Here is a 27,565-nt window from a genome sequence, read left to right as displayed (position 1 = left end):
AACACCTAAAAGACCCTGTTAGGTGTGAGAAACAGTGTGTAAAGTGGGCCTTGTAGTTACTACCTCATGTTAGATCCCAAACAGAGGATGCTCAATGGTCTGCAAGTGACAATCCAAACTCCTCAGTTCTGTCATCTATCAAGCCCTAGCCTATATTTCCAATTGTATTTCTCTCTATTCTGACCTAACACTATCCCACTTTGGGCAAGCATAACACATTAACTTGATATTCCTTGTGGTGGCAGGCAAGGCCCTTCACACTATGGGAGCAATACATCTCTGCAACCTTATTTCCTGGTAATTGTTGCCATACTTGCCTCTGTTCACGCTGAAGCTCATAACTTCCCTAACTGCTGTGGTTTCTCATGCTTCCACGCCTTTGCACAAACTGTTCCTTCTGCCCAGAATATCTTTCTACGTTTTCTGCCTGATGAGCTTTCTTTCCACCTCCACTGCCTGATTGAACTCCTTCTCTATCCTCCAGGATCAGCTCAGAAAATCAGTCCCCAGTGCTTCAAGGGACTAGGACTTTGTCTCCTGGTGCTGCTGTCATGGCAGAAGGGCTTGACTCCAGGGAGTAGGAAAAGAGTGATCTGGGCATGGAAGTGATCTGGGCATTTTCTTCTAGCTCTATGCACGCTTTAAACCACTTTGATTTCGGGTGGGGAGAGAAGGGCATAGAGAAAAAAAGCTGTTGGTCTCTGAATACCAAAAGCTGTTTTTCTCCATTTCTCAGAAGTTCTCACTGTCTCCCACATGACAGCCACACTTTGAGCAGCTAAGGTTCTGAAAAATGTCAGTGCTGCATATAATTGTACAGCACCTTGTGCTACTTGTATATTTCCTCCTTGGTCAGCGCTGTCTGTTTGCATGTATCTTTCTGCTTGAGGGCAAGTGCTCTGTTTAATTTGTCCCATCTTTGTATCTTCAGCATTTGGCTGATTTGTATTAGGCATTTAGATTTCTGTTGCAAGAATGAATAGAGATGTTTGCAGATTGAATGCAAATAATAAGGTTGCCTACCCTTTGTTGCTCTGAGGATCAAATAAGAAAAAGTGGCTATAAAAATCTTAGTTCTTCAAATATACACATTACGTGTGTAAAATAGTTAGTGGGAAGTTGCTGTGTAACAAAGGAGCCCAGCCCAGTGCTCTGTGATGGCCTAGAGGGATGGGATGAGGTAGAAGGGTGGGAAGGAGGTTCAACAGGGAGGTGATATATGTATGCTTATGGCTGATTCACACTGTTGTATGGCAGAAGCCAACACAACATTGTAAAGCAATTATCCTCCAATTAAAAATAAATCTTAGGACTTCCCTGGTGGTACAGTGGAGAGGAATCTGCCTACCAATGCAGGTGACATGGATTCAATCCCTGGTCCAGGAACATTCCACATGCTGTGGAGCAACTAAGCCCTTGTGCCACAACTATCGAGCCTGTGCTCTACAGTTGCTACTACTGATCCCCTGTGCTGCCAGTACTGTGCGTCCTAGAGCCTGTGCTCTGCAACAAAAGAAGCCACAGCAATGAGAAACCTGTGCACTGCAACTAGAGAAACCCCCTCGCACAAAGAACCAGTGGAACAAAAAATAATAAATAAATAAATGCTATAAAAATAAATTAAAAAAACTTAGTTCCTTCCTATTCCCCCACATATTCCCATGGATCCTCACACCCAGGTGGGCCACCTTACACTCCTGTCTTTATTTACATTATTTACCTTTCCACCGGGCGCAGAAACTTCCACTGTGAAATGATTGTCTGGGACCGTTTGAAACTGAAAATCCATTCTGTACTCCCACTTCTTCAGTTCACAGGAATCTATCCCTCCACTAGCTTCCAGGCATATAAAATAAGGAAAGACTTTCCAGGTAGACAAAACAGTGTAAAAGGAGGGTGAGGTCCCATTGTGATTTTATCCTGGGAGAGGCCAGGAGGTAGACAACAGTCCAACTTTTTTCTGTGTATATTACTCTCACACCTCCTGATTATTTAATGGTCTCTTACCTTTGTGTTTCATTTTTATGGCACTAAACCTTATGAACAACAGCATTATTCCAAGTTTTAACTACTGAAGAAAAAATTGTATTGATTTGTTTTTAGCTATAGCAATATAATTTATGCCTAGTAATATAACTTCAATATTTGTGTCCATAAAACTTTGTAAACAACGAATGTAATGACAGAATGCCTATAAAACTATAAATGTTCTTTTCTAGAAAAATAGTCTTTGTATTTCTTTTGGGATGAGACCTAAGTTCTTCATTGGTGATTGGTGTGAGTTCTACACAGCTGCTGCTGAGTGTGAAAATTCAGCTTAGATTTTTGAGCAGGAAAAGGTCTGCCATTCAATGTTTATTAGGTCCACCAAGGGCCTGGTGCTGGACTGGAGAGCCTAGGGTAAGAAAATCTCCCTCCTTGAGAAACGCATAGTTTATTTAGTGTGAAGGACAGATACGTAAATAAGTAAACAGAACAAGGTAAGAGCTAGACTGGAATCACTTATAGTGAGAAGTGGGATCCTGGGATGGGAAATAAAAAAGGTGGTCAAAAGCAGGATCAGAAGCTGGACCCAAACAACCTAAGATATCTACTTAAGAAAGGTCACTCCAGTGCCTGTGGGGTAGGTGGCTGGGAGAGAGAAGAAACTCTGAGCAAGGGCACCATTCAGGAGGCTGTTGCAATAGTTAGGATGATAAAGGGACCTAAAATAGGACAGATGCTATGGAGACTGGAGAAGAGTTATGGATGGGATATTCGGAGGCAAAATTACCTGTCCTTGTAACTGTTAGAAAAGGGAGGGACTTCCCTGGCAGTCCAGGGGTTAGGCTTCACCACTTTCACTGCTGACCTAGTATTCAAGGGGTTCACTCGCTGGTTGATCCCGCAAGTTGCACCATGTGGTCAAGAAAAAAAGAAAAAAAGAAAGGGGAGGTATAGTGCAGGATGGAGTCAAGAATAATTCCCAGGTTTGGGATTCAAGGATTAGGTGAATGAAAGACGCGGAGTACTAAGAGGAAGTCTGAAACCTTTACTGCTCACTCTCAACAGGCCCCCTTCTTTCATAGAAACAGTTGATACTTTCTCAGTGTTTTTATAAATTTCTAAGAAAAATGCATCTGAGGACCCCTTCCCAATGAGTTACCAAGCCAAAGTTCTCCTACCTCTTTTGGAATCTGAGTCATCACTGTGTGTGTGTGTGTGTGTGTGTGTGTGTGTGTGTGTGTGTGTGAGACAGAGAGAGAGAGAGAGGAGGGAAGTGTGAACTGGTGAGAGATAATGACCTCTTTTGGAATCTGAGTCATCACTGTGTGTGTGTGTGTGTGTGTGTGTGTGTGTGTGTGTGTGTGTGTGTGTGTGTGTGTGTGTGTGTGACAGAGAGAGAGAGAGAGGAGGGAAGTGTGAACTGGTGAGAGATAATGACCAGAATTATGGTATCAGGACAAAGGCAAAAGTTGGGGTTAGATGCAGAATTATCTTTAGATTTGGAATTGTAAGATTAGGTTCCAGCAATACTTACATTCGGAGTTATGATTCAGACTTTGTTAGAGGAACTCATTTGTTCAATAAATACTGAGCACTTACTCTGGGTCAGATTGCTTTTTTCCAACAAGGGATATTGAAGAGAACAAGAGAGAATAGATCTCTGTCCTCAGAGTCGGGGAGACAGACAATAAACATGATTTCAGCTAGTGAAAAGTACCAGGAAGAAAAATAAACCAGAACAAGGGAATAGAGTGATGAGAAAAGCTGGGGAGCTGCCAGGATGAGGGAGCTATCCCAGGGTGTTCAGGAAAGTCCTCTTTGAAAAGGTGGTATTTGAGCTAAGACCTAAAGTTGTCGTTCTTGAGATGGTGGTGGGGAGGGATAGGAGCAACACACAGAAAAGTTAAATTTGAGCTGTTAGACATCGGAGTGGAGGTGTTGAGACGGGAGATGGAGGTGCAAGTGTGGAGTTCAGAGGTCGGAGGTGGAGATACGAATGTGGGAGCTGTTAGTGCAGTTGCTGGTTCCCATCCTTTTTCTTTTATCAGGGCTAACCGTGTTGCCAGGTACTGTGCTAGGGGTTGGGGACACAAAGAGGAAACCACATATACTATGCAACGTGGTCAATCGTCTCGCTGTACTCCGGGCGCTCTCCGAGAGCGCAGGACAAGGCAGCGAGTTGGGGCGGGACCGGGTGGGGATCGGGAGGGGGCGACCGCGGAGTCAAGGCCCGGAGGCCGGGAGCTTGACGCACAGAGCGCATCACAAAGACAGCGTTGTGAGGCAGCCAACGCTGGGCGCTGGGCGAGGCGGACCCGCCCACAGAGGGCCGTGGGGCGGGGCGGTGCTCCCACCGCTAGCGCGCGGCGCCCTCTACAGGTCGCAGGCGGCGACACGCTGGTAGCCTCTGCTTTCCTCTCCTCCCTTTTCCCGCCATCCTCTGGTCACTTTTTTGTTGTTGTTGTAGCTGTTTCCGAGTCTATCTAAGCCTTCAACTTCCCCTCCTCTTCGAGGCCTGGTGTGTCAGTGTCTTCGCGGGAAGAGTGCCAATAAAGTTTTTCCTCTTCTCGCTCTCAGGCGCCCAGCCTCGCCCTAAGTACCGCGAGATCCGGCGGCGCGGCTACCATGGCGGCGGCGTTTGAAGCCCCGGCGGCCTTAGCGACCGGGGAGACCGCTATGCCGGCGGAGCGTGTGGCCGCGCAGTTCTCGGCCCCGGAGCCAGCCCCACGGCCGATGCGGAGCCTGCGTACGGCTCACGACATCAGCGGCCCGCGGACCCGCACTGGGGACGTGCTGCTGGCGGAGCCGGCAGACTTCGAGTCGCTGCTGCTGTCGCGCCCGGTGCTGGAAGGCCTGCGGGCGGTTGGCTTCGAGCGGCCGTCGCCCGTACAGCTGAAGGCCATCCCGCTGGGGCGATGTGGACTCGGTGAGGGAGGGGGCACTGGAGGGGCCAGGTGGGCCGGGGTGGGGGTGGGGGTCGAGCTATGGCGAGGGCCGGGAAGGGCCCAGGGCAGCTGCCTGCAGGGCCACGACACCGCATTCCGCGAGCCTCTGTTTCCTACACTGTCAAACGGAGGCGCAGTACTGAATTTGGAGATATTTAAGATCCATTCCACTCTGACAAGTGGTTCTGTGTTTGAGAAAATAAATAGTAGTAAGGATCGCGGATGAGATCATCCTGGATTAGGGTAGGCCCTAAATCTAGTGACAAGAGTCTTTATAACAGAAAGAGAAGAAAGCCAGAGATTGGAGTTAACAGCTCCGCACCAAGAAATGTCTGAGCCATCAGAAGCTGGAAGAGACAGGGAAGAATTGTATTGATAACCATAGAGCCTTTGGAGGGAATGTGACCCTACTGATACTTTGATTTCATACTTCAAATTTCTGGTTCTGAAGCCTAAAGAAGAAACGAAACGGTAGGGGTTCAGGGAGGAGGCCTGTTTCTGGATATGGCTTCATGCTTTTTTAAGAGTTAAGGGTAAAAACCAAAGTGCCAACGATATGATCTCTCTGGAGACCTTTTTAGTTCTGGGATTGGTACCTAAATTTCTTCAGTCCTAGCTAACATTTTTTTTCTTCTCAGACTTAATTGTTCAGGCTAAGTCTGGAACTGGGAAAACCTGTGTCTTCTCCACCATTGCTTTGGACTCTCTTGTTCTTGAGAACCTAAGTACCCAGGTGAGTTTAGCTCAGATGACCCAAAGAAGGGTATGTTATGTGGATTTTATTACACGTCAGATGAAATACCAGTGGCTCCCCAGAGATAGAAGTGAAGTTGGTGAATGATTCCCTTGAGGCATATGACAAGTATACGGGGAAAGTAGACATTGAGGCTATTGAGTGGTGGTGGTATGGATGGGATAGTGACCAAATAGAAGTTTAGAGATTTCTGTTATTATTACATGTTAAATAAAACAAGTCTGCCATGTGTGTCAATTTTGTCATTTCATGAGAATACAGATAGGGATTTTTTTATGCTTTTATTCGCTCACCAGATTATGTGAGGTTTAGCATTTTGCCTGATTTGTGGTAATGAGGTGCTTGGCTGTTGTTGGTAACTAGGTGGTTCTTACAGTGAATGTATTATACTGATCTCCCATTTTCTAGATTCTCTCAGAGTATGTCTAAGATGGCCTTACCCAAATTAACAGGAGATTTGGGTTTGGGGATCATTTCTTCGACAAAGATTTGTTAAAGATAACATGATTTGCCCATGTTATCTATAAACAATTATGCCAGGCATCAGGGATATCTTTTTGAGTCCTGCCTTATATATTTATTCTGCTGACTTGTTAAAGGTATATTTTATGTTTTTTTTTTTTTTTTTTTAGATTTTAATCTTGGCTCCCACAAGAGAAATTGCTGTACAGATACATTCTGTTATCACAGCCATTGGTATAAAAATGGAAGGGTTAGAGTGTCATGTGTTTATTGGAGGGACTCCATTATCACAAGACAAAACCAGACTTAAAAAGTGTCATATTGCTGTTGGTTCTCCTGGTAAGATATCAGCACCTTTTAATTACTGGGCTTTTAAGTAACTGAGCACTTGTATATAACAATAAGAATATGGCAGTCTTTGATAGCTATGGTAATTATTTTGAGTGTTAAAGATGAAGAACATTAGATTAGTGAGATATAACATATGACTGGATTACCAACAGAATTTATAAAATCTCCATTCCTAAGGATGTTTAAGAACAAGTATGGGATAGGCTTTTGAAAAGAAGAGTATTTAGATGACTTCCAGGAAGCCTTCTAAGCCATGGATTGGAATTATTCTTTGCTTCCGTATTGTCTTTCAGTCATGAATCACTCAGAATCACAATCTAGCATTCAGTGCCTTACAGTTCTTAACAGGAATAGTGTTGATTTTCCATACATATTGGTGATGAAATGTGAGGGAAAAATGGATTTAGGTAAGGTCAGAACTCAAGATTTCTAATTTGTGGTTTAGTGTGTAAATAGAGAATAGTGAGAGTTGGCTCAGATCAGCAGTTCCACCTATTAAGTAGAGTAACAGAATTGGCTGAAATTTCCACAGATTTGTGCATTATGAATATTTGGATATGTTTTGTTTTGTTTTCTGGAATTTAGGCAGAATTAAACAACTGATAGAACTTGACTACTTGAATCCAGGCAGTATACGTCTCTTTATTCTTGATGAAGCAGATAAGCTTTTAGAAGAAGGCAGCTTCCAGGAGCAAATAAAGTAAGGAAAATAAGTAACTTGACTATTAAAATGGTGCTCCAAAGTATCTGTCTTTGGCTTTTCTAAGTGGCGATTACCATCTGAATAGTTTTCAGAGTGTGTGTGTTTTTCTTTTATTTTGCAGTTGGATTTATTCTTCCTTGCCTGCAAGTAAACAGATGTTGGCAGTTTCAGCTACTTACCCTGAATTTTTGGCTAATGCTTTGACAAAGTACATGAGGGAGCCCACTTTTGTAAGACTAAATTCCAGTGATCCGAGTCTAATAGGTGTGTATAGATACTGGATTTGTTACTTACTGGGTTTGTTCATGATATTCTGGAGCTTTCTTTCATTTAGTTGTCTATTGCTTTCATATTTGCTTTATTTAGCAAATAGGTTTGTTTTAACAGAAGACTCTTCTTTATAGGTTTGAAGCAGTATTATAAGATTGTCAATTCATACCCTTTGGCCCATAAGATTTTTGAGGAAAAGACTCAACATTTACAGGAACTGTTCAGCAAAATTCCATTTAATCAAGCCTTAGTCTTTTCTAACTTACACAGCAGGTACTGTACCTTAAAAGTCATCTGGGGAACTTATGAAATACAAGGATAGGTGTGGGGAATATTTGTAAAATTATAATCCTCTGTGTTATTTTTCATAGAGCACAACACTTGGCTGATATCCTTTCTTCTAAAGGCTTTCCTGCCGAGTGCATTTCAGGTAACTTCACCTCTTAACTTTAATCTTTGTTAAGTCAGTATCCTGACTTGAAGCTTCTCCAAAGTCAGGAGAGACACCACTTCATGAGTTGACTTGTTAGTGTGGGGTTATACTGAGTCTTCAGAGTAAAAGGAATTTCAGGTTTATTTTTCACTGAGATTTGGTTATACCAGTGTCCTTGTTTTTTTAAGAAGTAACATGGTTTATAATATAATATTAGAAAACTTGAGTTATATCCACAGATAGCTAATTTTATAAAAACAGTCTTTTTTTTGTCTTAAAATAATCATTTTAAATTGCTAAGAATTGCTGACTAAATTGACTTTTATGGTCTCTTGGAAGGCAAAACCAATTGATTTTTCATTTATTTATTTATGACTGTGGTGGGTCTTCATTGCTGTGAAGGCTTTTTCTCTAGTTTCAGTGATTGGGCTTTTCATTGCAGTGGCTTCTCTTGTTGTGGATCATGGACTCTGGGCTTGCAGGCTTCAGTAGTTGCAGCTCCTGGGCTGACAGGTTCAGTAGTTGTGATGCATAGGTTTAGTAGCTCCACAGCATGAAGGATCTTTCCAAACCAGGGATTGAATCCGTGTCTCCTGCATTGGCAGGCAGATTCTTTATCACTGAGCTACTACCAAGGAAGACTCGGAACTGATTGATTTTTGACACAAAGCTGAATTATTACTGCTGACCTAAGAATGGAAGATTTAAAGGAATTTTTGATCAATAAGAGCCTTTTTAGAGTTTTGGTTGCTATCTCAGCTTAGTTTTTAACCTGTTAGCATAAGCTTATTTGGTGATGATATATCCCATGGACCAATATTTGGACTGTAGATCACATTTCAATACCAAATTGAAAAGCAGCTGATTAAAGCAATTTTATTTTGCTAAGAATTGTTAAACCTTATATGTAACTTTAGATATAATGTTATATCTGGAGGCATAGCCTAAGTCACCATTTAAAACTGAATTTTGAGGGACTTTCCTGGTGGTCCAGTGGTTAAGACTCTGTATTCCCCCTGCAGGGGGCATGAGTTTAATCTCTGGTTGGAGAACTAAGATCCCCATATACTGCAGCTTGGCCAAAATATAAAAATAAGAAAAAAATTAAAATTGAATTTTGAGTTGATTGCCTAACTATATTTTAAAAGATTCCGACTTTAGGTCTTAACCTAGATTTCCATATAATGACAGAATTGACTTTGGTTGTTATATTTTTAAACTAAGACTGGGTGTTACGAGTTCTACTTTTTGCAGATTAGATAAATGTATATTAGCTTGTTTTATGTGACTTTATTTCTGGATCTTTTTAGGCAACATGAATCAGAATCAGCGTCTTGATGCTATGGCTAAACTGAAGCAGTTTCATTGCAGAGTCCTCATTTCCACAGATTTGGTAAATTTCCTGTTCAGTTTGGGTGACTAATCCATCTGGACATATGTTCTGTTATCAAATGTACAGATTTCAACTATTATTTTAGGTGGGTGTATCTGACAGGAATGCCAGAAGATAATCATATTTCCAGTGCTGGGGAATATGCTTTCATAAAAATGTCTTTTGTGTTTTTATCTTTATTCTTGAAGTCAGTTATTCATTAGAAACAAATTTTCCTTTGCTCCTAAATATCCTTCTGTTCTTAATTTGGCTCTTGGTTATACTAGAATAGTAGTGTGTCCATGCAGTAGTTACTGCAAACAAACAATTGTTCTTTTCTTCAATTCAAGACTTCCCGTGGAATTGATGCTGAGAAGGTGAACCTAGTTGTAAACCTGGATGTACCATTGGATCGGGAGACATATATGCATCGGATTGGCAGAGCTGGCCGTTTCGGTAAAAAGAAAGTTGGGATGCTTTCTTTAAGGGGAGGAAGCTGTAACGTGGCAAGTGGACTTGGAGTGTCATTTATATGAAACTGACTTACTACTTAACATTCCTTCGGTGCTTTAGGTACTTTGGGACTGACAGTGACCTACTGCTGCAGGGGAGAAGAAGAAAATATGATGATGAAAATTGCCCAGAAATGTAATATCAATCTTCTGCCTTTACCAGGTATTTTTTATCTGTTTCATTTGCTGTTGAAATAATAATGGTAATGATGATAGGCCTAATAAAAATAATAGCAAACATAGAGTATTTATGATGTGTTGTATAATGTTCTAAGTATTTATAAGTATTTATGTATGTTAACTCATTTAATGCTTACCACAATCCTTTGAGTTATGTGCTATTATCTACCTTTTGTAGAAGAGGATATTGAGACAGAGAGAGGTTAACTATTTGCCTAAGGTCTTACAGTTAATAAGTAGCAGGGAGAAAATTGTAAGCTAACTATATTTTTCACACATGAAAAGTGAAAAATATATTTCTGTTGTATTAACTCCATATTTTACTTTATAGCCTTCAAATTTGATTTTATTCTTTTATATCAAGGATGTACCTTACCTTTTATGTTGCGGTGAAGATAATTCTTGTCATGTTCTCCTTTGTTATTATGAGGAAGTATCTTTAATTTGAACACTGTTATGAAAATGTTTAAGTATTTTCTTTTGATTTTAATGAATCATTTATCAAGCTGCCTTTTAAAAGTGCCATCTTGGAAACAATGCATGTTTTGAAACTATTAATGACTTCTTGAAAACTTTTTTAAAAACCCTAAACTCTTGTGTGGAAATATGATTTATATGCTGTATAGCTGACCCTTGAACAGCATGGGAGTTAGAGGTGCTGAGCCTCCACGCAGCATAAGTCCCTGTATAACTCAGAGTCAGCCCTCCATGTCTGTGTTTCCACATTCACTGATTCAGCCAACAGCAGACTGTGTAGTACTGTCATACATACTAGAAAAAGTCTGTCTATGACTGGACCTTCAAACCCTCAGTTCAAACCTGTGTTATTCAAAGGTCAACTATATATGTTAATGTATGCATGTTAGTGTGTTCAGTGCAGTTGCTCAGTCATGTCCGACTCTTTGTGACCCCATGAACCGCAGCATGCCAGGCCTCCCTGTCCATCACCAACTCCTGGAGTTTACTCAAGCTCATGTCCATTGAGTAGGTGCTGCCATCCAACTATCTCATCCTCTGTCATCCCCTTCTCCTTCTGCCTTCAATTTTCAATCCCAGCATCAGGGTCTTCAAATGAGTCAGTTCTTTGCATCAGGTGGCCAGAGTATTGGAGTTCAGCTTCAACATCAGTCCTTCCAATGAATATTCAGGACTGATTTCCTTTAGGATGGACTGGTTGGATCTCCTTGCAGTCCAAGGGACTGTCAAGAGTCTTCTCCAACGTCACAGTTCAAAAGCATCAGTTCTTTGGTGCTCAGCCTTCTTTATAGTCCAACTCTCACATCCATACATGACTACTGGAAAAACCATAGCCTTAACTGGATGGACCTTTGTTATCAAAGTAATGCCTCTGCTTTTCAATATGCTGTCTAGGTTGGTTATAGCTTTTCTTCCAAGGAGCAAGAGTCTTTTAATTTCATGGCTGCAGTCACCATCTGCAGTGATTTTGGAGCCCAAAAAAATAGTCAGCCACTGTTTCCACTCTTTCCCCATCTATTTGCTATGAAGTGATGGGACCAGATGCCATGATCTTAGTTTTCTGAATGTTGAGCTTTAAGCCAACTTTTTCACTCTCCTCTTTCACTTTCATCAAGAGCCTCTTCAGTTCCTCTTCGCTTTCTGCCATAAGGGTGGTGTCATCTGCATATCTGAGGTTATTGATATTTCTCCCGGCAATCTTGATTCCAGCTTGTGCTTCATCCAGCCCAGTGTTTCTCATGATGTACTCTGCACATAAGTTAAATAAGCCGGGTGACAATATACAGCCTTGACGTACTTCTTTTCCTATTTGGAACCAGTCTGTTCCATGTCCAGTTCTAACTGTTGCTTCCTGACCTGCATATAGGTTTCTCAAGAGACAGGTCATATGTGTATATATATATATAAAGGCAGGTGTGTATAATATACACACACACACACACACACACCAATCAGTTCAGTCGCTCAGTCGTGTCCGACTGCGATCCCATGGATTGCAGCACTCCAGGCTTCCCTGTCCATCACCAACTCCGGGAGCCTACTCAAACTCATGTCCATTGCGTCAGTGATGCCATCCAACCATCTCATCCTCTGTCGTCCCCTTCTCCTCCATACATTATATAGATACATATTTATATACATATATAGATATTGTATAGTTATATAAACATATACTTATATATACATGATCTTCTAGAAAATGGGATATGTTATTGAATAAATATAGCAATGAATATTTACCAATATATTTCACTCCTTCAGTGATTTTTACAAAGCTAGATTAAGCACAGGTCTGGGGTACTATGAATTTTAGTAGCTCTGGCTCTGTGATAACTCATTTTATGATCTTTTACAGATCTTTTTAAATTGCTCTAAGCTTATGTCCTGTTTACAAAGTATTTGTTTTTAGAGTAGATGGTCTTTAGGTTCTCTGAGACTATATTTTATTAATTCTCTCTATGTATAAGTCTATTGATAATCTTTATAATTATAAATACAGAAAAAAGTTGGAAAATTGACATATGAGGGCTAGGCCTTGGGTAGGATTCAGTATCATAACATCTAGTGATAAAAAAAAAGTTGTCTTTGGTTACTGGAAAATGACATGTATTTGGATCTTTATGAAGTGTTAACAGAGCCCTGAAATTGTGAGAAAATGATACTCATGGTGTTAGATCTATATTGGACTAGGCACTTGTGTGACCACAGACTGTTCAGGTGAGTAGCCTGGAGCAGGATTAGGAGGGAAATTGACCTGAATGATAGATCTCTGCAAGCAAGGGATATCATCTTAGTAGGAATCTGAGTTTAGTCAGAGTTTCTATTCAATGAAGGATCAAGAGCCCCAGATGAAGAATCCAGATCTGAGGGAATGAGTAGTGGGTGCACATACATGGAACAGCACCAGCAGTGACAAGTGAGATCTTTGTAAAGCTGAGGCTCTGTGTACTTGGTCTAAGATGAAAATTGGTCACACTTTGGAAAGACCTGAGTGCAGGTGGAAGCAAATTATCACATCTGGCTGGGATAGGATATTCAGAGGGTTGCATCCAGTAAATGTTTTTAGATTTACAAGTGCCATTTATATCACAGATCTTTTCACAGTCATCTGTCTTTTTTCCCCTGTGGAGGTTTTTTTCCCTCCACCATTGAGGGCCTTGATTTTTCCCTGGTAGAATATAATATAGGGTGGCAGATTTACTCGGGTGCAGAGTTCTGGTTGTAATATTTCCCAACTGTAAGCTTTAGGGAGCATGATCCATTTTCTAATACCTTTGTTTTGCTGCTATGAGTAGTGAGATCACAGGGAGGAGTTGGGGAGCGGGAGACGACGAGGGGTATGAGAACTGCTACAGAGGCAAACCTCACTCCTAGAATCAGCTCTTTTCAGTGAGAGGTTAGAGGGTGATATTGCTTATGAGTATGGGATGGGTCTTGTATATTTATCAGCAATATCAGTATATTTATTTATTCTTTCCTATGAGGATTACTTAGGTCTTTAAAAATACTAATATATTAAGCTTCTTAGTATATTGTTAGTGTATTTTGTTTCTTAACCCTTTTGACCATGGAAAGCTTTATTAAACCATTCAGAAAATGCTGATCTAAGGCAACTTGAGAATTTAATACTTTTTAAATTCCTTTTATGTAGATCCTATTCCTCCTGGTCTGATGGAAGAATGTTTGGATTGGGATGTGGAGGTTGAAGCTGCCGTGCATACATATGGTTTAGCAAGTGTACCTACCCAGCCTCTAAAAAAGCACATTCAAAAAATAGAGAGAACCTTTCAAACTCAGAAAGCTCACGGTAAACACATGGCTTCATCTAGAAATACTTCTGTATCTGCACTATCAGTGAAATCAAAAAATAATACCAAACAAAAACTTCCTATGAAAAGCCATTCAGAATGTGGAATCATAGAAAAAGCCATGTCACCAAAAGAACTGGGCTGTGCAGTACAATTGGAAGAACAAATGAAGAATTCTGTTCAGACCTCTGTTGAAAACCCTACTAACAGTCAGCACCAAGTCAAAGAAGCTTCTGTATCACTCCCCAAAATTCCTTGTCTGTCTTCCTTTAAAACCCATTTGCCATGTATTTTGACTTTTGCAGAATTGTTGGAGGATTATGAACACTATATTAAAGAGGGTTTAGAAAAACCTGTGGAGATCATCAGACACTACACAGGTCCTGGGGATCAGTCTGTGAATCCTCAAAATGGTTTTGTGAAAAATAGAATTACTGAAGAGAGAGTGCAGATATTGGCAAGTAGTAGCCAATCTGGAGACTCTGAGAGTGACAGTGATTCTTACAGCTCAAGGACTTCTTTCCACAGCAAAGGAAATAAGTCATACTTGGAAGTTTCTTCTGATACTCAGCTGAAAGACTCGGAATCTATTCCTGTGGATGGCCATATCTCTTTGGAACAGCCTCTGAATGGAGATGACACTCCTAGCCTAGTAGAGTATCAAGAATCAACTGAAATCCAAGTAAAGACAAGGCATAAGGAGGGAGCTAACCATAACCAGAGAGCTAAGCAGAGCCGGAGAAACCTTCCCAGGCGATCTTCCTATCGATTGCAGACAGAACCCCAGGAAGATGGTTGGTATGACTGCCATAGGGAAACACATCCAACTTTTTCTGATACCTATCAGGACTATGAGGAGTACTGGAGAGCTTACTACAGGGCATGGCAGGAATACTATGCTGCTGCTTCTCAGTCTTATTATTGGAATGCTCAGAGGCATCCCACTTGGATGGCAGCCTATCAGATGAATACCATTTATCTACAAGAAATGATGCGCGGCAACCAGTGACAATAGGCTTTCCCTCACACCATCTGGGCATATCAAGTGATTGCCATCCTCCTTGACCTATGGTGGAGTGGTGTATAGTGGCATTTTTTGAGGAATTGGAGAAGTCTTGAGGCTTTCTGCTGGGACATATCTATTTTTCAGATTGTTTTGACCTGAATCAATCTGATGTAGGTCAAGTGTATTATCTTTTTAAAGATCTTTTTAAAGAAACTCCCTGGATTAGATTCTTGAAAGAAAATTTGGGGGGACGTAAAGCTAAAGGTCCCAGGCTGCCATTTTCTATAAGCCATTCTGAAAAGAAGCACTGAAAAAGACTTATACCACTGCTTACTTTAAAAGAAATAAAAACCTTGAGATTTGAAAGATAATGCTAGTTTATGTTGTGGAGTTCTTTCCAAAAGTCTTGGGCTGCATTTCCATAGAGGTGTGTTATTACAGAAATTTGTAGCATGGTAGATCAGAAAACTGCTTCTCCTTTTAGGTTTAGACAGGAGGGAATAAACACTGATTCAGACTTTCCCAAGGTCCTTGTTTTGATGCTGTTTGCTTCCAGTAAAAAAAGAAACTGAGCCAAGTGTGGTGACATGTTTATTGTTCATCTTTTGATGATGTCTTGTTTCTAAGATTATGGAAGCTGTCTGTGTTTTTGATATGCATTAAATAGCTAAGGATCAGTGGCTGTCTTTTGTTTCTCAGGAAAAGGAGCAGCTCTTCATCTTTGTTGATTTTTGGATCCTTTTATGAATCTGATGAAAGCTATAGATTTGTCCCAGAAAATTTCTCATTCTATAAACAAGAATTTTTTTTCAAAGGGTTCATAGACCTTTTGAAGCCCATCTCTGGGACGGAGATTGATAGCTGCCCTACTCTGCTAGTTAGTAGGCTAAGGGAAGTTTCTAGCATTTGTCTGAAATTCTGTGTCTATAAATTATGATTTGGAAAAATGTAATTGGAAGTTACATATTCTTTAATTTCTTTATAGCATTCCTTTTATGAATTTGTGTTTGGTTCCCAATCCTTTCTGTGAAAGGGATTTTTGTGGTGAGAGAACCACCTATGAATAGAGATACGTATTTCCTTTTTAAAAGGAAAGCTCTCCTTTCCTGTATACATACTTGTCTAGGCAGTATAAACATTTTCCCCCAGGGCTGTCGGCAAACATCTACAGCTATTGTCATTAACTGTCCAACACTCACATAACAGCCCTAATGGTTTAACTTAGATTCCTGTCATCTGGGTTGGGCAGTGATAGGCTTTACTTATACATACCAGTACTGTACATGTATTACCAAGTTAGAGTGAATTAACATTGTAAATAGCAAGTCCATAATTAGGTCCAGCATGTCATTAAGATGACTTTAATTACACATTTAAGATCCTGTCATTGTTACATAATTGAGCTTAGCTCTTTTTTTTTTTTATACCCTTTTCCCCCACAATACAGCCAAGTTCACAGTTTGTCATTGCTAGGGGATTTTAATTAGGAAACTTCTGTATCTTAATTAGAGATTAGGGTACCCATTAGTCTTGAAATTAATTGGATTCTCTTTTAGGGTTGTCTTTTTTGTGTTTGCTTTTTTTTAAATAGGAAAAGAAGCTGGAGGTAAGCATATACCATAACACATGAAAATGCTAATTTCATTTTTCATAAGCATTTTCCTTGGAACATTTCAGCAGTTACCTTCCCAAATAAGGGGTGTAGTTATTGTGCTGGCTGTGGAAGGAATCTGCTGAAATTGTCAGTCTAGGTGCTGCTGCTGCTGCTGCTAAGTCGCTTCAGTTGTGATTGACTTGGTGCGACCCCATAGACGACAGCCTACCAGGCTCCCCCGTCCTTGAGATTCTCCAGGCAAGAACACTGGAGTGGGTTGCCATTTCCTTCTCCAATGCATGAAAGTGAAAAGTGAAAGTGAAGTTGCTCAGTCGTGTCTGACTCCTAGTGACCCCGTGGACTGCGGCCTACCAGGCTTCTCTGTCCATGGGATTTTCCAGGCAAGAGTACTGGAGTGGGGTGCCACTGCCTTCTCCGAGTCTAGGTGCATATCTCCCTAATCTGTTAGGAATTGTAGGTAGGTTTTAGGCAGATTTACTTGAGAATGTTTTGTGGTATAGTGGAAGGAGTGTTTGTCTTAACTGACTCTCTACTACCTACTTTTTTACCTTGTACTAGTCATTTAACCTCTCAAAGGCCAATAGTCTCACCAGTAGAAGGAGGCAGTTAGATCAAAAGATTTTTAGGGTCCCTTCCAGCTCTAAGATTTAACTGATACATGACTAATAAGATAATTTCTAGAGAAAAAGAATCTTTTTATGAGTATAGAGAGCCTTTATACATTTACATAAATGAGGACTACTATGATTTGGTTTAATGTCTGACTTCTAGAATATTAAGTCAATGCGTTTATATAGCTGTTCAAGTTAGACTTAAATTAGGCTAGCAGCATTAACATGTAGAGAAATGTTTGGGAAAGCTGTTGCTTTGGATAATTCTGACTTAAAGAATACAATTAACTTTGGGTAATTAAAAGTAATCTTTAAAAGTAGTGTAAATATTGCAATAATAATTGCTAACCTTTTAAACCTAACCTAACCTTAAAAGGGGCTTCCTTGGTTGCTCAGGCCATAAAGACTCCCTGCAATGTGGGAGACCTGGGTTTGATCCCTGGGTTGGGAAGATCCCCTGGAGAAGGGAATGGCAACCCACTCTAGTATTCTTGCTTTGAGAATTCCATGGACATAGGAGGCTAGTGGGCTATAGTACATGGGGTCATGAAAAGTTGGACATGACTAAGCTACTAACATGATCACTAACCTTAAAACAATGGTTTAAAGGTAAGAGCCCTTGAACACTAAAAATAATTGAACAGAAATTATGATACTTAATGGATCAACTCATATGAATCAAGAGAGTAGTTTGAAGTCTTAGGTTTTTTTTTTCCCTCCGTCAAATATAAATAACCGTATCTTAATCTTAAAAAATAAAATTATATTTTTGATAGTCGTAACTGACATTGGAACTCCATTACCAGGTTGTTCTCTCATTTTGACAGAATATGTTTATTGTTTTGTGTCTCTGTGAACAAGTATGTATACCCCAGTTACCATTTTTCATGAAAAAGCACATATTGCTCACCATGCATTTGATTTCATTACTTTTCTCCAGATTATTTGAACTGTGGATCTGTAGTGACACCTAGTGGATGATAAAGCTATGAACATTAATGATAGAAATGAAGTTCACAGCCAACTCAGGGCCTTCTGGCATCACACATTTGCTTTAACCTTGCATTTCTTACATTTGCTTTAACCTACAATTTTCATCGATGGCTGTTGTGGGGAAATCAAAAGAACTCCCATTGTTCTTGCCACATTATGGTGAAATGTGAAAATGCCAGTTGCTCTCACTACCTAAACCAGAATTACTAAGAACAGATCTTCAAGACATCTAATCCAATCCCCTCATTTTTAAGATGAGGAAACAAACTGAAGCCAAGAGAGAAGAGAACTGGGAGCTTCCCTGGCAGTCCAGTGGTTAAAGACAACCGTGCTTCCACTGCAAGGAACAAGGGTTCAATCCCTGGTCAGGGAACTAAGAATCCGCAAGCCGCGGGGTATGACCATGTACACACACACAAAAACTGATATGAAGTCATATAAATGGTAGAACCTGAACATGTGCTCTGTCCTCTAATATCCGAGCTTTTTGCTATACTCTATATAGCATTTAATTTTGAATTTTCCTTTTAGTTTGAGATGTTGGTTTAGATGGTAGATATTCAGTGTATTCTCAGCAGAACAAATACGGATACATAAAAGCCTATTTTCTTTCATTAATGCAGGGCTGAATCTCAAAATAGAGCTGTTGACAAATGCAATCAAATGCTTTCCCTGTTAGTGAACATCCATGACTAAAGTATACAAGCAGGCAAGAACCGTCTCGGATGTCATAAAGGAGTTGATCGCATTGAGGGAGGATGGGGAAGGGAAGATGAGGCTAGAGCTTAAGCACCCTTCTGAGATTCTGTGACTTTTTTCTGGAGAGGGAGAAAGTCTCTGTTCAAATTACCCTTATTTTCTAATGTATAGCAGGAGAATACAGATATTAAACAGTCATAATCATTTTGTGGCACATTGTTTAATCCAGATTGGATACATCAGGTACAGCAGTGGCACATGACTCAATACTGTAAATGATATACATTTTAACATATGCACTACAGTTTCAAAAGAAGACAACAGGAAACTCAAGAGTTGGGGTTTTTTTGTTTGTTTCCATAGAAAGATTTCACATGTTTATCTTTCTGCAGTTTTGTACAGTATTTCTTCTTTGCCATTGTGATGTTGGTAAGCAAAGCCCATTTATTATATGAAAATAGAAAAGAACACACTTGATGTTTTTCACGATAACATTAATGGGGGAGGGTGACCTCTAAGGAAAACATTACATTGGAATGTCTGATTATCAAAAATATACCATCCCTCCCACCACCCAGGTTTGTAAAATAGTCTATAGGTCCAAGGAGCCCCCCAGGACTTGGGTCAGTACCCTACACTGGTTAGTGTGACATCATCCAGTGTAGCTGAGAAACCTGCTAAGAGAAATTCATACCCACACTTGATGAGAAAAACATAGAACATTCTGAATTGAAAACAAGACTCAAAAGGAACCCCTTTAAAGCTGTTTCTTTTTCTGATCCACTTTCTCTTAGTTCTAATGATGCTCATCATGATGCTCTTTGGGCTCCAAGGGTGACAGGTCATAACATTTTTCCTTCACTCATTTTAAAGCTTTGCTGAGATTTCATAAGGAAATCAGAAAGGGAAAATAGTCTTTTGGGTTCTTGTTATGGTTACCATGCCAACTAGGTGAGAAGGGAAACTAATATTGCCTTAGATTAACAGCGTTAGGATGTTTATGCCTTGTAGTTCCCTGGTAATTGAAGTGAGGGAGCCTGGATCACTAGAATTCATTAATAGCCTAAACATCTAGGTTTAGATCAATTCTAAAAAGTGACATAATCCTAAACTTCAAGAATCATCATTTGAAAACTGGGTCAGGTCCTCAAGCATATCCATAAATTGATGCTTGTTAATTGTGAATCAGCATTAACTGGCCATTTTAATTTCTGTTCAAATTTTTTATTTTTCTTGCTTTCACTTTTCTACTTGCTGACTTTATCCTCCTGTATGATTGTAGATTCACGTGTTCAACTATCATTGAGAATATCTAGTCTTTTGAACAGGATTCTATGCAATTAGTCTTGAGCTTGACACTGGTAATGAAAGGAAGGGATGAAGGAGGAATAGTACAGAGTGTGCTTCTGAAAGTCCTGGCTCAGGATGGCTCTGAAAATCCAAGTATTAAAAATATAAGCAAGCCTCAGAGTAATACAACATGATGTCAAGGGAAAAATCCCAGGGCAAGATGCCTAAGCTCTGGATTGCGATCTTAGTTCTGCCACTAACTTCCCATGTGAATTTGAATGTTACTCAGCTTCTTTCTGCCTGTTTTCCCCTCTGTGAATTAAAGATTTAGTTCTTGACCAACTACCACAAGAGGTTGTAGAAAGGATTAAGACTATATAAAGTATGCTTTAAAATGTTCTAGCCCTCTCTTCATTGAGGGCATTGGAAAGACAGCATTGGGCTGAAAAAACCTGACTGTATACTTACTCACCTGCTTTGGACAGAATTGATAGTCCTTAGCTGATTCTATCAAGTGGATGGTGGTTTCCAAGGTATGGTTTATACTGGTACAGTCAGGTGGTTTCAAAGGGCTTGTGTCCAGGTAATAATTGGCATTCACACATGATTGTGTCTCTAGTTATAGCAAGTAATCTCTGATGGGTCTTCTTTGAGCATCGTTGCTGAGAGGCAATGCGTGTAATGGAAAAAGCATTAGACTAATATTCAAGGGACTTGGGTTCTGATCCCAGCCCTGTCATTAAATGACCTCATGACCTTGAGCAGGTCACTTAATTTCTCTGGGTATCAGCCTATACTGTAAAATGGCTTAGATAGTCTCTAATTTCTTCTAGTTTGATATACTCTTAATTCTGTGTTTTCTGTTTCCATTCATTTGAATGTAGCCTATTGGTTTGTTTTTAACCCTCCCTAATGTTGAGTAGGATTGAATGGGTAGTTTTGTGAATCTTTTCTTATGCTGAAGTGGTTCATGAACAAACTATTAAAGCTCAAGTCATTTCCCCAGAAAGCCATTTCCCCTGGAAACCCTGATAATATCCCATTTCTTCAGTCACTGGCCATTGAGTTAGACATTAAACTGGCATATTTGGCCTTTTTGTTTACTTACAAATACCCTTTAGCAGTATTGGCCCTTCTGGCTGTATTCCATTGTGTAGACAAGCCATTTTCTTGAGTGAAGTGGATTTCTCATCTTTGGCTAAGGCTACATTGAGGGATGGAGCTGAAGGGGTTAGTCTAATGGTCGTTTAGGACCTGGTATAATGTGAGATTTGGAAATGAAATTTAAGGAATACAAAACATTTAGTTCATTAGGGTCGAAAAACAACAGGAAATTATTTGGGACATGACTTTTAAAATTTCTTCATTAATTTTTACGGGAACAACTAATATGCTCCACCAGTACACTACCAAACAGGTCCCAGGTTGGAGCAGTCATTATTCTAACCCTGTGGTGATCTGTTCTTAAACACACTTCATTCGTATGTATATGTAACCATGCTCCTATTTACCTCTTTAGCCTTTACCCCATTCAGTTCTCATGGTACATACTTAGAAACTTTAGACCTTCCTAACTTTGTTCCATTATCCATTCTTTCAAGAGGAAAGTTCCTTTTCTAGTCCTTGGCCCGCCATTTAAATGGAGTCCAGCCCAGTCCTCTGCCTTCCCTAATGAGATATATGTATGACATGAATGGGTTGAAGTACTTATTCCCAAGTGTTTTTAGGTTGTTGTGTGTTTGTGTATACACACAAATTCCTCTGTAGTTGTAAAGCCTTTCTGCCTACTTCTACCATGAGCTCAGAGGGCCAGAACCACCCCTATTCTCAGGTTAGGGGGAAATCCTTGAGGTCAGACCCAGAGAAAGGACACAGTCAGTGACCAATGAGGACAGCATAAAGTAGAAGGTTCCCTCTCCTCTGCCCTTCTGCTCACTTTCTGGTTAGGTGCCACCTCACAACCCTTTGACTTTCTCCTTCTGCAGGGTCAATAGAGCTGGGGTCATAGGGAAGCCAATGAATGTAATTTTTAGGTTCCCGGCTAGTGAAACTCATCTGGATGCCTGTGGTGGGCAGAAAAATTCTTGACCCATGATTAAACAGCTAATCACTAAGTTGCTGAATGGATAAAGAGTTCCTGAGAAACTCCTGTATCTCAGAATCCAGGCTAGAGAGACTGCAATAGGCTAGCTAGAGGTTGGGAAGAGTGGTAAGGGCTTTGTCACTAACCCCAACGCCCACCTGCTCTGCTAAAAGCAGTGAAAATTGATTGGATTCCAGAAATAGTGTTCCCAGCCCCACCTGGCTACAAACCACTTGCACAGAAATGTGTCTAGGTTCTCCGGAAATAATTACTTCCTCACTTTCAGGGAGGTGATCAGGCTTCTCCCCCATTTCAGTTATCTTCAGGGACAGCTGGCCTGAAGACTCTTCAGACCCCAAGGCATCATTCAGACCAGGTAAGAATCATCTATGATCTCTTACTTGCTTTCACTCTGGAGAATCCTTCATGAGGCACACAGGCTTAACCTTCCGCAGCCTCTGTGGGAGTTGCCTCAGGTATGAGATAAGTCAGAGCTTGGTCCCCATACCACTGCCTTCTCGACAGTTAACTGCTCATGGAGCCTTTTGGCAGAGCTCGGGATGGGCTTTATGGTGGGTCCTGAAAGAAGGGTACAGAGCAAGGTGCCATAGGGGCTGGCTGCTGCTGGGAGCCCTGGGTTCTTCTGTTCTCTCTCCACTGGCACACGCTGGAATTTCCTGTGCCTCTCTGGTGCTGGCTGTTTCCTTTTACAAGATCCCAATGTGATAAATCTGGTCATTCCCTTTCTTCCCCAGAAATGCAAACTTCAAACACCGGTGGTTCCAACCACAAGGGAAGCACTCTGCTCTTTAAGGTAGATGTCCCACATCCCTAAATGCCCATTTTTGCTCTGTTCTATTCTCTTCCACCACTGCATTCACATAAATAGAACTCCTGGGCATGAGTCTGTAGGTGCTTGGCAGTGGGGAAGGCCTTCTTTAACATGTCTCAGGATCACCGGGGTCCATGTCGAGACAGATGGCTAGACACAGAGAAAAACACCCAGGGGGTGAAGCAGAGAGATACAGAGACAAAGCAGACGGGGACAGACAGAGGGTGAGAGTTGCTGTGTGGTCACTTGGCAGCTCTGTGCAGGTCAGCTGGGCAGTGAGGCCCAGACTCATTTGACCTCACCTACCTGGGGGAACAGAGAGAGAACTCAGCAGTAACTGACTTCTTAGCCTAAAAGCTTTTGCTATAAAAGGAGAGAGAGAAAAAAACAAAAACAAAAACCCTCACAAAATGCATTGTTTTGGTTCAAAGGTATTGGGTCCATGGAGAAAAACATTTCACAAAACTCTGTTGGTGTTTTTGTTTTCCACCTTTTCCCATGAATAAATATTATCCATTAAGAGCCTTGAAAAAGGTGCTTAAATACACAGTGTTATATTTTCTTCCTGTTTTGCATGTGACAACTCGGCCTCTGTGCTGCTCTTGGTCTTGTATTTTCCTCACTGGGGTCTCCAGAAACATCTGTTATTTGGTCTGAGGCTCCCCCCCTCTGGGCCCTGTCCTGGCTCACAGCCTGTACCCCCACATCCCATCCCTACCCCCACCCGTCCTCCCTTCCTCTGGCCCCAGCAAGATGCAGTAGCTCAGGGTTGCGTCCACGCCAGCAGCAGTGAACCTCACGTGCCCCTTCGCTGCCTCCTTCTCTTCCAGGCACAAGTTTCAGTGCTAGGGGTGCAACGGGGCAGGCAGGAATAGTGGGGAAGGGGGAGGGAGTGGTCCCAGTGGCCACCCACCAACATGCCAGCCCCCTTCACTCCCACTACCTGCACTGGCCCTCTGTCCAGTGGTTTTACAAGGCAGAGACCTTGACAACATTGCTGGCTATGGAAGGAATGTTCGTATTGGGGCCCGGGCTGGCAGGGGGTGGCCGACTTTCACCTTCTGGGGTTAGTGCTGGGGGAGTGGGGATGCTGATGATGGCTGTGGTGATCTGGGATGTTTTGCAGTTTGGTCTCAGTCCGTCATCTGCTTTCAAATTAAGGCTGGAACGACTGGGATAAAAAAAAGAGTGAGTTGATGATGGTTCATCTTGCTAGTGTCCCAAAGCTTCTATGACCCTCTACATGTCTAGCTTATAGTAACTAGGAGGTGGTTTGGGTGTCCCTCCATCTCTGCTTTTGATATTTGGCCTGTAATTATCCATTCTGATGATTATTCCTCAACTACCCCAAACTACAAAAGTCATGCATATTGGGCTTTGGAATTCAGAGTATACATTTTCCCCTCCAGTGTACTATTTTCCTATCATTTGTGGCACTTGATTTTACTTCCCCTGAATTCCTTGCAATTCATTGGAGATAGTGGAAAGTGGCCTAAATATAAACAGAGTCACTTTGTGATGCAAAATCAGCCTGGGATAAGCTATGTCTAATACAATTGTGAAAATTACTTTCTTGAGAAAACAGTCAATTCTCTGCACCAGGTAGGTCATTTTTGGATTTTTGTTGTTATTTATTTCTCATATCTACCCTTCCATTGGGTCTAAACATGCTATAGTATCCTCCAAAGCATAGGAGGGACTTATGGGCTAACTTGCAAGGATAAGGAAGGTGGGGGAGGCCCTTGCATTAGATATGGGGGAGGGAGGGCTAAGGACCCCAGGATTCTCCTAAAGTGGAGATGGCATCACTCTGTGAAAGTCGCTCAGTCGTGTCCGACTCTTTGCGACCCCACAGACTATACAGTCCATGGAATTCTCCAGGTCAGAATACTGGAGTGGGTAGCCTTTTCCTTCTCCGGGGGATCGTCCCAACCCAGTGATCAAACCCAGGTGTCCCGCATTGCAGGCAGATTTTTTTATCAGCTGAGCCACAAGGGAAGCCCAGGGAGTACCTAAAAGCCTTAGTGAGCGATGGATGGCGATGGATCAGAGCCACCCACCTGGTAGTGAGGGAGGGCTGCTCACTGCCCTGGATGTGGATCGTGCTGAGCTCTTGCATGCTGCGCAGGCGGGTGGCCGGCAAGTTGGAATTGGGCAGGTGTGTGGTTTTCTTACTACGACGGGAGCAGCAGGTGGTTGTGAGGCCTGGGTGGCTGGACAACGAAGGACTCCGTGTGGACGGGTAGTTCTGCATTGAACTCTCCATGCAGTTCTGCTCAAACATCTGCTCATCTATGAACTCGTGGTTCTGTGGGAAGCAGAGGGAGAACAGGTAAGAGACAGAGATAGAAAGTGGGGGCGGGGGCGGGATGAGCCCCAACACTCTGCCTGGCTCTGTTCTGGGCCTTGAGAGGAGGGTGCCCAGCTGCCTGGAGCACCAAGAAGCATTCTGGACCTGGGGGTGTTCCATAGGCATCAAAGGAAGGAAGGAAGGAAGAGATTCCCATGGGCAGCCCTGGTCATCAGACTGAGCGGAGACTGCAGTCATGAAATCACAATGTTTCTTGTACTTCATCTACAGCTTTGGCTGAAGGGATATAGAGGATGTGGAGGGATTTTGTGGCATCCTCAGAGATAGAAGCAAAGACTTGCCTGACTTTGCAGGCTTTGACAGAATCCCCCCCAGGGGCAGCAGGCAAGGAGTCCCTGACTATGAGTAGTGGGTGTGCTAGGTTGTCTTTTTTCTGGCTTTACTGGGTGAGATCCTTATGAATCCTGGGTAAGCATGAGACCCAAGATTTTAAAGGCATTGAATTATTCACAGAATTGGGAGAGCTTTGCTCTTGAAGGCCAATGGGGTCACAATGTCAGAGTTATCATTTCTTTTGATGATTGATTTTTTTCCTACCTGGTTATGGGTTGAAGTGAAAGTCACTTAGTCGTGTCCGACTCCTTGTGACCCCATGGACTGTAGCCTGCCACATTCCTCTGTCCATGGGATTCTCCAGGCTAGAATACTGGAGTGGGTTGCCATTCCCTTCTCCAGAGGATCTTTCCAACCCAGGGTTGGAACCTGGATCTCCTGCATTGCAGGCAGACTCTTTACCAACTGAGCTGCCAGGGAAGCTGGTTATGGGGTATGGCTCTTTAATACACCTAAAGGCACAGGATTCCCTAGGTCAAGTGTCAGCAAGGGGAGGGGATGCTAACAGACTCTCTATAGAGGCCATCAGGATAGGGTGGAGTGCAACACAGGATGACTATAATATGGTTCTTTGGCCAAGGTAACTAAACATCTATGGCATGAACAGTCTGGCTAAGGCTGCTAGAGTGAGGAGAAAGCCTGAAGAGAAATAGCATGAGAACAGAGTTCAGAGAGAGAGAGAGAGACCAGCCCCAACAGCCAATACCAGGAGTTCCCATGGAGTTGGGGGGTGGGGGTGTAGACAGACATGGCACATGGACACTCACAGAATACCAACACTGGTGCCATGTCCCACCACCCCTCCAAGCCCCTGGGGAGGTCAAAAAAGGGAATCAGAAAGGCACAAGAAAATTAGAAGCCTGAGCTGGTACTGGGTGTGACAGCAGAGGTGGGATAAGCCCCAGAAGAATCAACAGCGCATGCAGAGAACCAGACCAGGGGGTAAAAAGAGGAGACTCCACAGACTTAGAGGAATCAGAGAGAGAAACATCAATCAAAGTTTTAAAAAGTTATACCTTGATGGTGGAGGTTCGTACAGATAACAGGGGATCATCCACAAGATAGGACAACCCCTACAGGACAACATGCCAACAGAAGATAAAAACACCATTGATTGTACATTCCAGCATTCCCAAGCTCAGTTCTGACATTCAGTCTCTCAATCCCAGCATTCCACCCTTGCTCCCCGCATTCTTCCTCCTTTGTCCCAGCATTCCACCCCTGGAGTCCAACATTCCTCCCCTAAAACCCAGCATTCCATCTTTTAATCCCAATATCACCCCCACCCCCAATCCAACATTCTTTCCCCCAAATTCAGCATTCCACCCCTTCAATGCCAGCATTCCATCCCTCGATTCCAAGATCTCATTTCTTCAATGCCAACATTCCATCCCTTCAAACCCAATATTAAATTTTACCCATATCCTTTCAACTTACACATTCCACCCAGCACATGCAACTTGGAAAGGGCAGTTGGGTCCAGGCCTATTTCTTTGGCAAGCTCTGAATCTTTGAGAAAAATTCTAGATATGCATATACAGTTCTTGACTCTATGAAATATTTGATAAATCCTGGAAACTAGGGTTTTCAGAGTACCTTCCCACCTTGGAAGTCCTCATTGGGTTCAACTGCCATCCAGTGTCTTCCTTTGTCTCATCTAAGAGTCATCTAATATCTGTTCCCCCCACATCTGGGAGGCCGGGATATGGAATATTGAGAATTAGAAAGTTCCCTCCTTAGTGTGCTGAGCCCTGAGATAGGCTTTTGGGGGAGGGAGATCCTAGAAAGGAACAGGAAAGTTTGCCTTTGTCCCTCTTTGGTTGTCCAGCCTGACTTCTCCTCCCTCCCCACTATTTCTAACACTTTTTGCCAAGGGTCCAGGGTTGGCCCCACTGCCCTTCCTTTCAGCCTGCTGGTGAGGCACAAGCGTCATTCCACATTCCAGCTGGGGCACCCTAAGCCATGACTCTATTTTAACA

The 27,565-nt window shown here is 42.0% G+C and overlaps 2 protein-coding genes across 4 annotated transcripts in view; one reads left to right on the top strand and one right to left on the bottom strand.

Moving 5' to 3' along the window:
* The first annotated feature begins 4,589 nt into the window (after positions 1-4,589).
* On the top strand, positions 4,590-15,130 carry DDX20 (DEAD-box helicase 20). 2 transcript variants are annotated; one of them, XM_081492698.1, is made up of 11 exons: positions 4,590-4,912; positions 5,570-5,664; positions 6,318-6,486; positions 7,084-7,198; positions 7,323-7,465; positions 7,606-7,744; positions 7,843-7,901; positions 9,215-9,297; positions 9,627-9,732; positions 9,850-9,951; positions 13,597-15,130. In XM_081492698.1, exons 1-11 carry the CDS (start codon positions 4,612-4,614, stop codon positions 14,760-14,762), a joined length of 2,478 nt encoding a protein of 825 aa, XP_081348824.1. In that variant the 5' UTR covers positions 4,590-4,611; the 3' UTR covers positions 14,763-15,130. The 2 variants fall into 2 exon arrangements, with proteins under 2 accessions (XP_081348824.1, XP_081348825.1); XM_081492699.1 differs by lacking the exon at positions 6,318-6,486.
* An 8,282-nt stretch (positions 15,131-23,412) lies between these two features.
* The window catches only part of KCND3 (potassium voltage-gated channel subfamily D member 3), a 224,069-nt gene continuing 219,916 nt past the window's right edge, over positions 23,413-27,565 (bottom strand). The window contains exons 6-9 of one of the 2 annotated variants that reach the window (XM_081492696.1): positions 26,603-26,659; positions 24,943-25,190; positions 23,941-24,053; positions 23,413-23,727 (exon numbers count right to left, since the gene is read on the bottom strand). In XM_081492696.1, the coding sequence (XP_081348822.1) occupies positions 23,597-23,727; positions 23,941-24,053; positions 24,943-25,190; positions 26,603-26,659 (549 nt within the window). In that variant the 3' untranslated portion in view covers positions 23,413-23,596. Of the gene's footprint in view, positions 24,054-24,942; positions 25,191-26,602; positions 26,660-27,565 lie in introns of both variants that reach the window. The other variant, XM_081492697.1, reaches the window with a different exon arrangement.

This window comes from Giraffa tippelskirchi, chromosome 5 (genome assembly GCF_054371585.1).
Source record: "Giraffa tippelskirchi isolate mGirTip1 chromosome 5, T2T-mGirTip1v1.2.pri, whole genome shotgun sequence".
Taxonomy (NCBI): Eukaryota; Metazoa; Chordata; class Mammalia; order Artiodactyla; family Giraffidae; genus Giraffa; species Giraffa tippelskirchi.
The sequence above is the reverse complement of the archived record's forward strand: the minus strand, read 5'-3'. Positions and strand labels throughout refer to the sequence as shown.